The 18,382-nt window shown below is 40.0% G+C and overlaps 1 protein-coding gene across 1 annotated transcript in view; it reads right to left on the bottom strand.

Moving 5' to 3' along the window:
- The window catches only part of LOC126471039 (uncharacterized), a 384,177-nt gene extending 366,416 nt beyond the window's left edge, over nt 1-17,761 (bottom strand). Inside the window, exons 1-2 of the mRNA XM_050099106.1 lie at nt 17,748-17,761; nt 15,502-15,648 (exon numbers count right to left, since the gene is read on the bottom strand). Of these exons, the coding sequence (XP_049955063.1) occupies nt 15,502-15,648; nt 17,748-17,761 (161 nt within the window). The remainder of the gene's footprint in view (nt 1-15,501; nt 15,649-17,747) is intronic.
- Nucleotides 17,762-18,382: the final 621 nt, after the last annotated feature.

Genomic DNA, 18,382 nt, shown 5'->3' with positions numbered 1-18,382 from the left:
AAATGACACCTGTTCCGCTGTTTAATTGTTAATTGCTATCTTCAACTACACAGGGTATTAACCTTGAAAGGACAGATTTCTCCATATATGATGAAATTTTAAGATTGTATTCTGTGCATATCTAATTTAGCCGATATACTGCTAACTGAATGTCATTTTCACTTTCTTGTATTATTGCTTTATCATCTACCAATAGTAATGCCTTAGATTACTATGAACATTTTATTTAATTCCTGGATAATTTTCATGTCCAATTTTAATGTCACTCTCAATATAAATGTTTGTTTAGTGTTTTTCAATCTGAAGCAGCAGATTGATTTTTTTACAAAGTTATAACGACAAAATTAACATCCGGCTAACTGTAAGTCTGTACTATAGGGACTTTGAACTGATGGCTAGCATATTTTGTAATAGATTTGGTCCTGTGTTTGAACTCCTACCTTGATGTACTGATACATAGCTTTGAAACCACTGTGAGGAGAAGTTTCTCGTATTTTGCTATAAAAAACGAAGACAGCGTCTTCCGTGGAGCCAACATATATCATGACTCACCTAGATTAGAAAATAATTTACAAGTTAATCATAACAAAGTTTTATATAAAACAAATTCAATATTTTTTTTAATAATAGTGCTATTTCTCCGATAATATTCTGTGAGGGGATGTATTATTTTCTTTTTGGTTATATCACAGCTGCCTCGAGTACGTATTTCTGTGCAGAGGAGAGGAAAATTTATTTGTGTGACATATTTAGTCTCTCTAAATATTCAGAGACTTCGTTTCACAAATGTGAAGGCTTTTGCTATTAATATAATCCGATCACTTGTCTCTACAAATAAGATAACTTAAATGAAGAGTCCGTCACCCTTAACGTAGGTATTTGTGTCAGATATAATAAGCACTGGCCCACTTTTCTGCTAACGATTAGCTCCTAGCCTATCAGACCATAGCTACCGACTTCGCACAATCATTTATGGAGCGATTTAATCAGGTATCGGGCGATGAAACAACAGCCTATAATAACTTCGCACTAAACTTTGAAAACCAATCGAATGATGACTATTCACTCCAATTACATTTTTCCTTGACGCAAGACTGCTGCTAAACTGTTTGCAATGTTACAAACCTGGCTTGAGAGAAAAGTATTTAAAGTGAAGTTTCATAAATAAACGTTACTGTTGTAAAGTAATTCGTTACATTACTTTCAGAGGTCTAGAGTATCAGAAAAAATGATTCTGTATTATCTACTGAATTATGTGTTTGAATGGAATTTGTTATGCAGTATTCAGAAAATGACGAAATTCAATATAACACGTTGGAGGTTTAATACAAAACTGTGTATTTCTTTGTAATAAAGGAAGAGCTCACATGTGAAAACATTTCTCAGCCTTCTTACGTTGATCAAGCAATTGCTCGAAATACTTTTAATAATTATCTTGATTATTTGGATGATTTTCAATTAGCGTATAGTCTAGGAAGGTGCCGAATGGAACAAAAATGCAGACAGTGAAATGGATAAGCAACGCTCTTGATTTTCATAAATCTGACGAAGAGCGCTTAGTCGTTTTGCCAGAATTTGGTAAACAAAGATTTAATGCACCTTTTCTGTTATTTTCCCTCGGCTACATATTCAGATTTCACAATTTCACTTACACTAAAAAGATGCATTAATGAAATTAGCATTTTATTGTGTTTGGACTACGTGCAAGACAAATATAATCGAAATCTGTCAATGGAAAATGCAATGAAGACACTACTAACATACTCTAAATTACTGATATTACTTTGAAGGACAGTCTTAAATTAGGTCTTAAGAGATAAGAAATAATTCTGCTTTCGAATGTGATGATCCATGTAGTTGCGATTCAAATTCAGATCATTACTAAGAAAACGTCAACTTCAGGAAGAACGAAGTGAGAAACAGCGATACTGAAAACCCGCAATTGGCATCAGCTGAAGTTTCTCGAGAGTGAATTAACCAATCTGGATGAAGCTCAACGGATATACAAATGGCACAAAGAAAAGTTATGGGTACCTAAAGACATATTTCTTCTTACCGAAAGACTAGAGTCGCGGCCCACATCGTTTTAGGAAACATAATTTGAAGAAATTCAAACAATTTGCAAAGTCACTGGTTCTGTATGAGATGGAGGTATTGCAAAGAAACATTAAACTTAACTTTAGTGCTCATAAAACCTTTATTGGGTATAATTTTAGAACGAAATGACTATATTTAATCCAATGAGAGATAACTGCAGTCAGGAAATGTATTTATTTTACTCAGGCTACACCTGGAGGACTCATCCCCTAGTCGTTAGGAAGATAACTGCTCAGACGTTGCAACAGAATTGCAGATTTATTCATTTATAGAGCTGTTTACTCTGGCCAGATTAGTTCTTCCATGCCCTCTGTTAGATCGAAACAGACGTCTCCTGATCTACAATATTGACACACACACTGTTAAGCACCAACTGATGGCAACACACAAGAGTGTGCAATCGACTTATATTATCTTAATTATATTATAAGAAATATGATGCAAAACCAAAACTTATCACGAGATACAGAGAAACAAAGCAGGAACGAAAGAAAAACAGAAGGGAGAAATGGAGGCAGGGAGTTTAAACCTGCCCAAGAGAGTGGTTAAAAATTTTGAGATTACAGATTGCAACGAATATGGACTCAGAAAAGAGTAAGGGAGAGTTATAATTCTTTAAGAAGATAAGCTGTTAGCTTTTTTCTGAAAATTTGGGAAATGTAGAATTTATCTGCTGCTACGGTGTAGCTTATTCTACAGTCGAATGCTTAAAACACAGAACAAAGTCATAAACACTTACGATATAAAAGATACTTACTCAGGCGAAAGATTGACGTTAGTTTCTATCTTGAAAATTAGTGCTTTAATGAACTTCAGTAACTAACAGCACTATTACGTAAATTATTTGTTCGTTATTTCTCCTGTATTAGAGTATACATGAAACGTATAACACCAACTGGAAACGTCGAGCCCGCAAAACAACACGCTAACTACCATTGTTATCAACGATGTCCAATATAATGTCAACAAGACTATACGTTCTTCTAATTTTATATGATTGTTAAAAAAACAACCACCAAAAAACTGTATCTGTAGATTCATCTGTCTAAGTAAGGCCTATGTTTTATGCTAATATGAGAGGTAAAAACAACCACTACAGCAAATTTTTTTGTAGCATCATTCTGATAGCTACACACTAATGTGTCAAAAAAAATAGTGTCGTCGTATAGAATGCTTGTTTCTCACATCTTCCATATAGTTGTATTGATTATTAAGAAGCAGTTAGTGCATGGAAAATAGTATCTGGGTAGTATTACTCTTCTTCTAGAAGAATTCGTACCTCAGGTTATTCACCAAAGAGAAGGCGAAGGTGCTCGAAGACCGAGTTGCAGCTGTCGTTGTTTCGAGAAAGCTTACGTAACTGAAAAAAAGCGAAGACCTTACCGATAATGAGATTTGAAAGCCGACATAGATGGCAGTGGGCGGTGATGGTCGCTACCAGGTTTCCCCGAGACGCTCGAGTGCACAAGAGTGCTTCCAGACAGCCACTACGTTGTAGCAACTGATGCTAACTATTTACGTTGCGGAAATTTGTCTTTACTAAATGGCGGAAAGTTTTGTTGTGGACTCCTTTGTTATGGAAGTACCTGTCCAGAAAACAGGGTGATTCAGAGAGATACCGGGATTTTTGAGATTTGAAAGGCTTAATAATTCTTTTCCACAATACTGAAATCCGCTCGGATCAAATTTCTGTACCTGAGGTATTATAATTGTTGCGTAGAATGTTTTCTAGATATGAGGTACGATACAAATAAAAGAGGAAGAATGAGCTGAATATTCTGTCGGTAACACTGTGCGAGGCTGCATTCGTTTCATTGCAGAAATAATAAGGTAGTTGTATCATATTCCACCATATTCCAAAAATTCTAATGGCAGTCGTATTATCAGGCGTCCAATTCTGCCTTTGTCTTAGGTAATTGCTACATCGCAGATATCACTTAGTTTAACAAGAACTTTATCTAACACTGAAACTCCCGTCCACTTTTGGAATGGAAAACAGCAGCGATTCTAGAAGGCATTGTTTCGTCAAGTCCTTAGTAGGTTTCCGGAGGTATGAGATACCAGATGTCTACGCACTAGTCACGCAATTCCCGTAAATTACGGGCTGTAGTGAGGCTGTAAGCCCTCGAAATGCGTCGTTGGAGAAAATAAAAGTGACTGACACAGATAATTGTTTTAATTTACGTTTTAAGTTTTACACGAACTTCAGTCACTTCGCGAGACGCAATTGTTTTTTCCCACATTTAAATGTTCAAAACTAGTTCTCTATTATGTGTATCGTATTAATTAAGAAGAAGGATCCATGTGATTAACGAAGATGCACAGCGTTCATGCCTATAAGTAGCCATATGTACTGCCCGATTTCTTAGAACTCACAAAATATTGCACAACGGTTTTTATACACATGGCTTGTTGCATTTAATCTATCAGTGATTGCCTGTGATTCCGACTGGTACAAGAAGAGAAAAATATAGAGCAGTTGGAAACTGAAATGTTGCCGAAACCCGAATATATTGTTTTATGTCCTGTGAGATAAAACTGACAAGGGAAGCACACATTCAGCGGCTTATCGATTTGGCTACTCCCTCCCGCTGTGGTAGTAGAAATTTAAGTGTAACGAGTGCTGCTCTGCTGCGATGCGCTCCGCAAGCGTTTCTGAAAAACTGACGTTCAAAGCTTAACGAGCCTTTTGAATAACGTACGGAAGCGCCAACCGTCTAATAGCGATGTTTGTGCAGTCGACCAAGGCGACAGGTTAGAGGTTTGTGCATACTGCGTTTGAGACGCATAATTTTCTCTTTTATTCCAAATCTTCCTCCAAAATCTTGTATCCCTACGACGAATTCTGTTTCTTCGGAAGCGAACAATAATAATAACGATAATCACTGTGGTAAATTCGTGACAAGGTACTTTATAATGAAGATATAAGAAGAATCATGATAAATTGGTCATTTATTTATACAGTTATGATCTACCAAAAAATGATGTAGTAACTGCTAGGATTACCGGTAGTATTGGTAGCGTTGGTAGAGAAGGAAACATAAATGAATGTATGAGAGAGAAACAAGGAGCCGACGTCTTTTCTTTGTTTGTTTTGGACATAATTAGAACCGCACATCGTTCAGTGTTAGTCCATTGTGTATTTTATATCCTTACAATATGTGAATTGCGTTTTGTAAGTCATAAAAATTAATTGATCGCGTGGCTTCCGCACTTTTATGTAACCAAAGCAATTACTTTTGGTGCACGTACAGTTTATAATAACTGTTGTTATTCTGTTCTTCATGGGACGTTCTGCAACACGATAAAAGACAAGAGTTTCCTGTTATTATTAAGAAGCGCGAAAGCTGTTTATGAATTACAGAAATATGATTTATATAAGCTTGACGAAGTAGTGAAGCGATGTTTGACATGTTTTGTTTTGCGTTTTTTTAAATACCCTTTTTTGGGAAATTGCGTTTTCTAGTGCTACTTGATACATCTATATTTCTTTTTTATTTTTGCTCCAACTTCCCTCTGTCCCACGTTAAAAGTCAACAATATTTGAATAAAACCTCAAATAAACATTGACAATTTCAATTTTGCTATAATACTGTTTGTTTTTAAGTAACATAGGTTACAAGACCCTTTATATATCCTCACTCAGTTTCTAAACGGCTTACTGCTTCCGGTTTCTAGGACAATCTATTACAACACTAATCGCATGCGCAAACAAAACGTCGAAATGACGTAACGCCCGATAGGTATGCAACACATCTAACATACAAGTAACGCAGTTTTGATTCGAACTGGCCAAGGCTCCTAGGAAAACTGCCATAGTCTACACTTACTTACGATAGTCTACCGAAGGGCAAGGTAGTTTTACAGCTCTGTTTATTTATCGATGTATTCATGCGCAGATGGTAGTGAAATTACACTGGGTCACACTTGGTTTGAGTAATGTACACGGCATTTGCGATACGCGCATAAATGTGACAGCAAATAAATGTTCGTTATACCCCGATTGTACCTCGCCAGGAATGTACCACTATCCGAAGAAAAATGATTCGCCATAACGATTCAAGTATTTAGTGAGAGATCAGAGTAAAAATCACGTTACTTGAACGCAGTACGGCAGAATTGTAACCTGCCGTGTTAGCCGGTTGTGCTAACACCGTTACTCCACGGCTGGGGCTCCCATATAGTAAGCATCCCCTGGCTCGTAAGAATTTGAACTTCGATTTGTCGAAAACGCTTGGGAAGAGTATCGTGCTAGAGCAGCATTCGTTGCACAAGCGCTGAGCCATTGAGCGTATGCTTCCCGCAGCGCTTTCTCGCTACAGAGGCGAGCGAGATAAGATGTATTCTGGCGGCAGACAGATGCTGCATTTCCCAGTTTCTTTTCGTGGAGCGCCACACAATCCACAAACCCTCGGTGGCGGGCAAGTTTTTCGTATTCCTGCGCACTGCTACTGTTTCAAAAGAAGCAGTATTTTCTTGAAACTAAGCTCGATCGCGCTATCCTCTTCTCCTTCATAATCTAGTTATTCCTTGTTCCAACTTCTTATTTATTTATTTTTCCTATTCATGGCTGTCCTCACCGGGCACTATTCATTTCATGAACAGACAATGGAAAACGCGCGCGTGCCTGAAAAATTACTAACATAAGTGACATGCAAGGATTAAGACGAATATGTGCTATCTTATAAAGCAGTAGCAGACATGTGGGATAACATTAGAGCACAAGTTATAGCTTTAAGTAAACAAAATTTTCGTAATTAAAATGGAAGGAAATTTAAGATAAAAATATGAAAAACGGGTAAGTTGCGTAACATCCAAATTTTCTGTGTGGTTGTTTCAACAGTTACGACACGATAACTCCTACCGAACTGTATTCGAATCACGCGAACAAATAATGAATAAAAGAAATAATATTTGGATTTTCTGTTTATTTGTGGCTCACAAACATTCCACAATCCAAATATGAAATATCTGAAGTAATAAAAATACCGTAGATCTATTTGTACATCTATGTATCTATTTCAAAAAGGGCGAGTTTGTGAAACACTGAGGTGAGCAGAAATCGAATCCATGAGCCAGATTAACAATACAGACAAACCGACCAGTCTGACTGTTGATTTTAACTGATTTCGCATATCAGTCTAGGCGAATGCCGCGCTGTTTCCCCGTCCTCGTCTCTGAGACACGACAAACGCACACCTACAATAATGACATACATCAAACATAGTTTACACGATTTGCGTTCAAATGCTGGATACGAATCTCCCCCTGTGGATAACTGACTGTTGCGAGGGAAGGAAGGATATTCTGTAATAGATTTAAAGTAAAAATAACTGGTTTATCACGGGCGTGCGATTCCTCATCTTCAGTGGAGCCTGGCACATGCGGGACAAAGCAAGAAAGACATGTAGTTGTTTACAGGCCTAGATATAAGACATAATACTGTTTTTGACTAACAATTGAAGAGATGGGTCAAAGTCCTTGCTATTGGAGGTTCCCCTGTTCTCTAAATGGATGCCGGTGTGGTTGCAATGAGCAGGCCATGGCCGTTTCCTTCCCGATTGATGCCCATCTGAGCCAGATCTTCTGTTTCCAATTATCTCTATGTCGACGGGACGTTCAAATCTGCTCTTAAGATAGCTCATTGCTGCACGTGGTGCTACAGCAGAGACTGTGGTTTTTCCTTCTTTCAGCTGATCGACTAACTCATCGTACTATTTAACGTGGAGTCTACGGATTTATATAGGATTGGAAGGAAGGAAGAAAAGTTAAAAGGTTAGCCAAACGATGATGACATCATTACATATGGAGCACTAGTTAAGATACAGAGGGAAATCTTACATGGCCATTCGCGCATCTGCCTATAGTGATTTACGGCAATCACAGATAATTTGAATGAGAATGGCCAGGCCATAATTTGAACACAACTTCCTGAATTTAATATCTAGATTAGAAATATCTTCTCGCTCGATTTGGAATTAGAACTACGATGAGGCGTTTTAGATGGGATTCGGACCATGGACTTCGTATTTTTCTCGTCGATGGACTTGAATACCATGGTAATTGTACGAAGAATCCGAGGACGGCATACGTTAAGTTCTCGGCGGTACATGTTACTAACTTGATACTTAACCACCTGAATCACCAAATTTATCTGTTATAAAAGAGAAAGAAGGTCGAGGGTCGAGAACATTCCTTTGTCCGACGCTTTCTCAGAACGCAGGCATCAAAAATTACATCGGAACATAATATTAGACGGACTATGGGTCGATACTGATTTGCTACAGGTGTGATCGCAGCGGTGAGCGCTGGGCGACAGCTGTTTTATACCGATCCTCACCCACCCCTACCACTCCCCTCCACGGAGATAAGCATGAGATGGCGGGTATCTCGTGGTTTAACACAGCGCTTATCGTGCTAGCAATGCGATTGCTACGTTCTGGTAGAATATACAGCGTCACCACGATAGGTGGAGGAAACGTTTATCCTGTTTAGACGTGTGCAATATTGTGTGTACGTATATCTGGAAGGGCGCGTATAATAGTTACAATTAGTACCATAGTGAAAACATTTGAAACATTCGCTGTATCAGTAAACATTTATACTTTCAGTTCACATCTTTACTCAATCTTTAAATTGCATCGGCAGGTAGTTTTGTTTGTTTCTTAGGGAGTTGAGTATTATTCTAAATTATAGAATTATATGTGGCAAAATTTGGGACAATTTGTTTGAGAACTAATAGATAACAATGGTGAAGGCTACATCATAATTATTGACACTATAGCAAAGAAGTTAAATTTTAATGAAAAAATTAGAAATGTGACCTGTTTCGTAATTTTCACAAAATTCATCACTGCTTGTTTGATAAAATAATTGCAATTTAAGGCCGTAGTAGAGGAATGGTTACAGCAATGATCGTTGTAATTATTATTACTTCATGAAGTATAGTTTGAAAGCAACGTGTTCTATTCGGAGGCATAGTTACTTGAAATAGCCACTTCAATTTAAAAAAAGTAACACACCTAACTCCTCACTTGTGTAACAAAGACGTTGCTTTCAATAAAAAATTGACTACCGTCGTGGGCAAGGTCGTTGAAGTACGCTAGAGCAGAGACGCTCGGCCGGGAATTATCTGGTACGAATCCTGGCTATGGTAAACATTTTCAGCGCCAGAATTTGATCAACGTGGGGAGTAGAGTTGTCATCGCGCAGGTGATCATCGGACTGAAAGCCAGTGGTTGGGTTATTTCCAGAACAGTTCTATGGGGAGAGGGTTGGCGGTGATCCGTCCGGCAAATGAGCAATTTAAGTTCTTCAGTCCCTAGCTGATTCAACACACGTGTCAGCTGCGCATACATCACAATACACGAGGGACACGTAACCCACAAAATTCGTGCCCACCTAAAAGTTTTGCTGCCGGCAACAAACTATAACAAAACAACGTAAATGTAATTAAAACTTGGACGTGAACATACAGGAATTATTGTCGCCATGTTTCCTATGTGAGGAAATGAACAGAACGAAGTGGGACAGGATGAAAAGGAAGATGTCGAATAAGTAGAAATGGCGGAATAAAGAGTCAGATATCACACACTTGCAGGGACTGAGAGTTTACCGGTCGAGGAGATTGACTGAAGCTTTGGTGCCCTTTTCCACATGCGTATAGATGAATTTTAACGGACTCCGTTTTTAATTTCCCTGCCGTTCTCTTGTTTCTGCTCAAAGGCGTACAAATTGGTATCTACTTTCAAATAAATATTAGATGCACGTGAAAAGAGTACGCCGCCACTTCTGTCCTGCTCTGACTTTAGAGCAGCAGATACACAGGGTGTTCAAAAATATTCATCCGATTTCACGAGATTGTACCTTCTACTTGAATGAAAACGGAAACTAGGGCAAATTTTCGCTTTCGCAAAGGGCGACAAAGATTTTATTTTCAAAAGAACCATCCGATCTTACAAGAGTAAATCTTTTACATGTATGCACATACATACGAGTGATTCCTGTGAGCGACTAGCGAGTGAGCGATGAGCTAGCTTCACCAGGAGGTTCCCAGCGCCAACCAAATAAATCGGAAACTTACAACTGGCGCAGACCTTAGACAAGATGCGAAAAGTGGCAAATTGACCCTAAATAATGAAAAGTGTGAGGCCATCCACACGAGTACTACACGGTACAGTCACATCAATGTGACCCCACCGCCTATGTTCGGCGTCAGCGTGCAATAACCACTCACAGACGGCAGGTGGCAGCACCAGCAGTGGAGGGTATGTAAAGCGCGTCGGTGGGAGGGGGGGGGGGGGGGACGCGGCAAACTGTGCAGTCGTTGTCGTAATGCGGAAACGAAGCGATTAATCTGACGTCCAAAATGGCATGATCATTGGCTTTCGGCCCAAGGATGGAATAATTTTCGAAACGGCTAAATCTGTAAACTTTTCGCCTATGACCGCGATGAGGTATACCACGCATGGCAAAACGGTGCTATCGAAAATCGGTGCCACGGCAAATGTGGTATACCACGGACCATAGATGGCAGGGGTGAACGACTGCTGCAGAGATGTGTGTAGGCGAACAGACGTGCAACTGTTGGACAACCGACCGCCCAGATTAACCAAGGAGCTACCAACAGTGTCTCCTCAACAACCGTTCACCGTATGGGCCTCAGCAACACCTCACTGTTATTCATCGGGGACGTCCACTGAGTGGCGACAGGTGGTCTTTTCAGAAGATACGTTTTATGCTTCATAGGAATGAAAGCAAGCACCTTGCAATAATTGTCGGAAGGGTCCAGGCTGTAGGAAGGACCGTTATGGTCTGGCGAATGTTTTCGTGGCATTCCTTGAGCGACTCGTCATTCTAGAAGGCACAATGGATCAACACATGTATGCATCTATCCTTGGGAACGACGTTCACCCCTACATGCTGTTTGTTTTCCTCGACACAATGGCGTCTACCACCAGGACAATGCAACGTGTTACACAGCTCGCAGTGTACGTGCGTGGTTCAAGAGCACCGGGATGAGTGCACCGTACTCTCCTAGCCACCAAACTCGCCGGATTTAAAACCAACTGACAATCAGTGGGACCATCTCGAGCAGGCTGCTTGCTCCATGGATCCTCAACCGAGTGAATTGACGCAACTAGGCGCGACAATGGAGTCGGCATGGCTCCACATCCTTTTAGAACCTCACTGACTTTCTTCCTGCACGTCTCGCAGCGGGTCACGGTGCAAAAAGTGGTTATTCAGGCTTTCTAAAGGACGTCACATTAATGTGACTCTACAATGTAAAAGGATCCGTTAAAGTTCGGTTACACGATAAATTACACGAAGCTAAATGCTGTCAATTCAACTAAATACCTAGAAATTACAATTACGAACAACTAAAACTGAAACGCTCACGTAGATAATGTTGTGGGGAAGGCAAACCAAAACTACGTTTTGCTGACAGAACACGTAGAAGATGCAACAGGTCTACACTACACTTGTACGTTCTCTGCTAGAGTACTGCTGTGCAATATGGGATCCTTAGCAGAGTGGACTGACGGAGGACATCGAAAAAGTTCAAAGAAGAGCAGCTCGTTCTGTAGTATAGCGGAACAGTCCGCCTCAATATATAAGTCGCCGGCGCGGCAGAATGCCATGCGAAGGGTCTGGGTTCGATTCCCGGAGGGTCGGAGATTTTCTCTGCTCAGGTACTGGGTATTGTATTTTTTCATCCTCATCAGCACGCTAGTCGCCGAACTGGCGTCAACTAAAAAGACTTGCATCATGTTACCAGTCTACCAGACGGGAGACCCTAGGCATACGCTTATTTCATCGTGAAATAGGTGAGAGAGTGTCACGGCCGTGATACGCGAGTTCGGGTGGCAGTCATTAACACTTTGCATGAGACTGTCGTAATATCACGGCGCTTGCGGAAAATGGAAATGTGCAGCGGGCGTAATATTACGTCACACCAGTTAAGATGATTTTCCGTGGTGCCAAACGTAAATTTACGGCTCCCTCAAACGTCTATCAGTTCTACAGGCTTCGTAGTTTCCGCTACATTGTAATAGCTGTATCACTGGAAAAATTCGTCGTTTTTGAAACCTTCGTTAACTTATCTTGTTTCGTTGGCGTTAGCTAACGTTCAAGTTCTCTCTGTGTGCCTTTTTGTTTAAAATGTGGAGTGAAGAGAAGAAACGTCTGGAGCAAATGATTTACAAAGTTCCTGAAGAACCTGCAGATGATGAGAACCAAGTATTTGATGACGGTTCAGATTACAATTTTATCGTATTATTTTCGTAGTCTGTGTTATTATGAAGGATTTTCCTGCGGGTAAATTAGGAAATCACTCCGAGCATATGATTCTACTGAGTGTACTGCTGCCGCCCGCATCTCGTGGTCGTGTGGTAGCGTTCTCGCTTCCCACGCCCGGGTTCCCGGGTTCGATTCCCGGCGGGGTCAGGGATTTTATCTGCCTCGTGATGGCTGGGTGTTGTGTGATGTCCTTAGGTTAGTTAGGTTTAAGTAGTTCTAAGTTCTAGGGGACTGATGACCATAGATGTTAAGTCCCATAGTGCTCAGAGCCATTTGAACCATTTTTTTACTGCTGCCGTTCGGTGTGGCCGAGCGGCTGCAGGCGCTTCAGTCTGGAACCGCGCGACCGCTACGGTTGCAGGTTCGAATCCTGCCTCGGGCATGGATGTGTGTGATTTCCTTAGGTTAGTTAGGTTTAAGTAGTTCTAAGTTCTAGGGGACTGATGACCTCAGATGTTAAGTCCCATAGTGCTCAGAGCCATTTGAACCATTTGAGTGTACTGCTGGACTGTGTATCTCCCCATTTTTCAATTTGTATCGAACTATATTCCACTTTGAACGCTAAATTTAGCTTTGTTCTTGTGTTGTGTGTGTCTATTTACATTCAAATAGGCTGTAAAAGAAATTTAAACACAAAGATCACACGTTTGCTTACGAGGGTATGAATCTGAATACCAGAACGCCTTTTCACTTTCTCCTGCGATAATTACTAGAAATTGAAGCTTCATCTATCGATTCAGATTTAACACTAGCAATGCCTAAATATGTATATCAAAAATTGAAAGTGCAACTCCATATTTGTACATACGAGTAATAACTTCCAAAAAAACACTTATTTTAGCCAGTCTACAGGTAATGGCAGCTACGTGCAATATCAGCAGCACCTTAAGTGTTAAAACAAAAACTTTTTCGTTGGGACGAGATCCTTACACAAAATTTCAGTCTCCAAAGTTCTCCTACGAATGTGAAAGTATTACGTTGACACCTACCTACACAGGGAGAAGTGATAATTGTAATAAAATAAGAGAAATCAGAGGTTGCACGAATTTAGAGAGTGGAAAGATAGAGAAACAGTGAGGAAGTGGTTCGACGAACACGCTGGCACGCACTTGCGGGGTAGTCATGTAGATGTGGTAGAAGGTAAAGTTTTACTTTAGATGCGTAAGTTAAAGTCCACCTCAAGTTGATATATAAATTCATTTTCAAGATGTAGCTTTGTGAAATCGAACTTTTTTTTTCTTTTTAAACTGCCTGTAAATTATGATGAAGCGTCTGCTAAGGAGTATTAGACAGCAATAACACAATAAATAACATTCAATAAAGTGCAGAAATGAAGAGACATTGAAAGGATATTAAAGTATTAGTGGAAATACGTCAGGAATCCAGTTTGTCTCAGAGATGGAAATATCTGAAGTATAAGGCCAGCAGACAGGCAGTGATCGTTCTCCATTACACAGCAAGCTTATCTTCTAACGGCGTCTTCCATAACAAATTCTTACCTGTTGCTAACTTCTCTAAACCTCCACAGCATGTTATTTGCACAGTTCTGGAGTAATAGATGTCAATCGAATCATTTTGAGATTCAGTTATTAACCGAGTTTACATCCCCTCTGAAGTGTTATTTTAACGAATTGCAATACCTCACGCGTAGGGAATACAAGGCAATGCGTATTGTTCGTCGTTAGCGACACAGTCAGCACTCAACGAAAGAAACGATTTCTTCTCAGATTTTAGGAAATTATGTATGTTCCTACAGTGTATACAATAACTGCGATTTCTAATTGTAAGTGATACCAATTTTATTTCTGCGTAGTGTTTCTCTCTCACTCTTTTTATTTTTTGTTTTTTTTGTGATTGTCGTTTTTTCCATTACGAATATGAAACATTTCATGTTACGCGCATTTCCACGTGTTGCGCGGGTATTCTCAATAGAATCACAGAGGACATTGATATGACCAACGAATTATTCTTAACGAGTCATTAACAGCCAATTCTAATTACGTTGTGAATATTCGTCGATAGAGTTCAGATTTATCCTATATGAAGGTCATGAACGACAAAGCGCCTCTTTCAGTCCAAGAACAATATCATCATGGGGATTTGAGATTTGACGTAAAATAAAGCGAACTCATTGACAACGAAAAGACACTGCCGGCTTTATGTTGCCGAGTCGACTGATTTGCATCGACAGGTGCCACTGGCGTCGGTGGAAGGGAGATATTGTAGAAATTATTTTGCACAGATCAGCCAAAGTATTTCATCAGAAACGATTTTCGTTTTTTATCCAAATTTTATAAAAAAGAAGCAAGAATTTAAGTTCTATAATTTAAACTCGTTAAATTAGATAATATGTCCTTTGAATACGGAATTACTTCGCAAGCTTTGGCTAAATTTTAATACCCATTTTCGAAGCATTTGTTCTATGCTCAATCAACAGGTGCCAACTTCAGTTTCTCGTTCAGGAGCACACGAGGCCGCAAGGGCACACTAGCCCCTGCCTGAAATCTGCGGCTTTATATTTTTTGTTTTTACTAGAAAATTCTCGCACATGTCTCACGATTGTCTCCTAATTTACAAAATTTATTTCTTTTGCAGGCTTCTAAAACTCAAAAAAATTAGAAGGATGAAAGCGCAACTAAGTTATTTCTTCTTCCACCTGTAGTAACGAGGAAAAACCTGTTGACTACAGAACATGTAGAAAGGAATCATAAGCACGGTAAGTAAATCGTACATTGAATTGGTATGGAGAGAAGTTGTTTTTAATTTACAAATAACAAAATTGTAGAAATATTATGTGTGCTTCATTCAAAGAAGCGCCACTGGCGACGGTTCGTAAATAAAAGAGAAACGCGCTCGTTGTAAAGCTCTCTTCATAGAAGACGGAAGAAACATGTAGATATATTACGTGTGCTTCATTCAAAGAAGCGCCACTGGCGACGGTTCGTAAATAAAAGAGAAACGCGCCCGTTGTAAAGCTCTCTTCCTAGAAGACGGAAGAAACAAATAATAGTCGATAATTAACAGCAACTGTGGAAGATGGCCATCGAAAGAAACGTGGATTAGTACTGAGATAGAGGTGCAGTGGGAAGGAAGAGAGAGACTCACCGCAACCGGAGTCGGAGCGAAGCGGAGCGTAACTGGCGGGAAGGCGTCGGAGGCGGCGTCGGCGGGAGTGGGCCAGCCCATTGAGGAGCACGTGGCACTGAGCGCCAGAGCCAGCGCCGGAGCGGGGAGCCGGCTCGCCGTTCGCGCCTGCGCCGGCCGCCCTTCCCCGCCACCCCACACCCACGTGCCCGCCAATACCCCACTTCCGGTACTCGCCTCAGCCAAACCTTGTTAAAATGAGGCGCCGACTTCCCTATCACCGGTGCCGCCGCTCTCGTTTGGGCTACCGCGTTCTTCTCGACGCCGTCGGATTAAAAAATATCGTCGTATAGGTTCGTGGAAAGAGTTGGAAAAAAAACTTGCACTCAGCGTGATGAGTAATGTGGTGTCCTGCCCACTCGTCTTATTTAGGATGCCTAGGAAGCTGTTTTCTCGGATAGCTAGACAACATTCGAGCAAATCTTATTAATGGAGTTTATTACAGTAAACTGAATTGACAATACAAGCGACTGGCTACTTGCAAATAATCAATGTCCATCGATTTATGTAATTTCCTTGCAAGCAAATCACTCGAGTTCATGTCACTGCTATAGAGTTTATATCACTGCTCGTCTTCTATTCCGGATCTTCTAGTGCGTCTTCTAGAGCGGCCGAGGCTTGCTGGAGCGGCGCTTACGTTCTCTTCGTATAGGTGCCGCTCCTGTTGTGGTGTCGTCCTAGTCTGCGTTCTATTGGCTGACGTCCTCTCACAGCCTTCTCTGCTGTCTCGTTCAGGCCGATGTGCCGGCACTTGATGTTACTCCGGAACAAATAACATCTCTTTAAATACGGATAACTGAAAATATTAAGTGTAACTGGGGCTGCGCGTTGGAATCGGGATCGGGAATTCTCGGTTGAGCACTGACCGCTACTCGAAAAATCGCGTGATATTTCACTCGCGCGGCGCGAATGAAGCGATACGCTACGAATAGCAAACTAGCCACGACAATGCCTGAAATTTGAAAATTTTGTGAATCACAGGAGAGAACAGCATTAAATCCTACCGTACAATCTCCTTTTGTATTTGAAAAAAAATTTGCAATAAGCGTCCCCATAAGATAGCGACACAAACATTTACGGTGATTTTTAAGTAAGGCTAAAAGTCAAAGGCGGAAATATTGACTCCTTTGTTTCTCGGCCTCTTTTTTTCCGCAGTTGCACATATACAAGTTGTAAATGTTAATTGCTATCTTTTGCAAATGTAATAAATCTTAATAAGACTAGAAGCGTTTCGCTTTATTCTAAAGCATGTTCAGTAGTCACCTTTTTTCTTAGATGTCGTTTACTGCATTCGTCTTCGTTTTCCACGTGGTGTAAGGGTTGAATTTTTGCACACAACTATTTCACTGCACTAAATGTATTCACATTTCCGCTTTGGGAAGTGAGCGAGAGGGTAGTGAGACTTTCCAACACAGAAATGTGAATATATTTAGTACAGTGAAAACGTTGGCTGTGCGGAAAAATTCGATCTATACACGCGCAAGACGAAGGATGCAGTAAACAACAACAAAGAAAAAATGCAACCACTGAAGAGGCTTTAGAATAAAGCGAAACGCCTCTGGTCTTAATAAGACTTTTATTGCGATTGCAAAAGACGGCAGTTAACCTTTACAAACTGAAAATGTTGTCTTCCAAAAAAATATTTTTTGACTTGGAGCCCAGTAAAATACTTTTTCTCACATTTGTTGTTTCATCACCTTCGCCTCATATGGACAGCCGAAAGGTTGTCAGAGGTACAATAATCTGCTCATCAGCCGAGAGCTATCACAGTATAAGCAAAGACAAAAAGTTGATTAAAAGTTGAAAAGTTTGCAGGATGGTTTAAAATCTATAAAAAGGATGATACTTTTGTTGGTGTTTACATAAAACATTAAAACTGTTCATTTTCTTTGTTGTTTGAATTAAAATTGAAGGACTAAAGGATAAAGACAAATATTTTCTTGAGACTGGATTGCATTAGGAAGTTTGTGCACCACGACCACACAAGAAGTATTGCAAACAACGGGAACTTTATTAATTCTCGCATAAATTTGAAACCGTTTTTTTTTATTATTATTGCATATCGATTTAAATTACAGAGTGATTGTCTTCCGCGCAAGGCTAAGTCATGTGTACTCTTATATTCATGCACAAAATGTAACTTCAAACTAAGGTGTTTATCGTGAAGAACCTACCAAGTAGCATGTAAGATTAAGTTTGAATCTTACCTGCTAGTTGACATGTTCTTCACGATAAAAACCTTTGTTTGAAGTTACATTTTGTTACATACGAGCCCACATGACTTAGTATTGCACTGAATGTGATCACTATGTCAATGAAATCGGTATGCAATGTAACTGAAATCAATATGCAATAATAATAATAAAACAGTTTCATTTGTACGACCGGTGCTGAAGTGTCCCTCGTTTGAAAAACAAAAAATATACAGGATGTCCCAGAAGGAATGGTTAGTATTCAGGGACATTACAGGAATGGCCATTCGAAGCCAAAAAGTCTATTAAACGTGGGCTCTGAAATGCTCACCTTGATAGCTATAAGGACTTCTTCACCTTAGATACTGTGAAATGTATCTTTTCTACTGCAAACTCTTTGCTTTCCATAATTTGGGGAAAATGTAGTATGGACCAAAACAAGAGAATATTGTCTAGTAAATATGGGCTCTAAAATGCATGACTTAACAGATATGAGCATTTGTTCAGCACAAGAGATGTGTTTCACAGTAGCGAAGATGAACAAGTGCTCATAGCTCTTAAGCCCATGTTTACTAGACATTTTTTCTTGTTGTGGTCCATACTGCCACATCTCAAAATATAGAAAGAAACAGCTTGCAGTAGAAGAGATC

The sequence above is a fragment of the Schistocerca serialis genome, chromosome 3 (genome assembly GCF_023864345.2).
Source record: "Schistocerca serialis cubense isolate TAMUIC-IGC-003099 chromosome 3, iqSchSeri2.2, whole genome shotgun sequence".
Classification (NCBI taxonomy): Eukaryota; Metazoa; Arthropoda; class Insecta; order Orthoptera; family Acrididae; genus Schistocerca; species Schistocerca serialis.
This window is presented reverse-complemented; position numbering and strand designations above follow the sequence as displayed.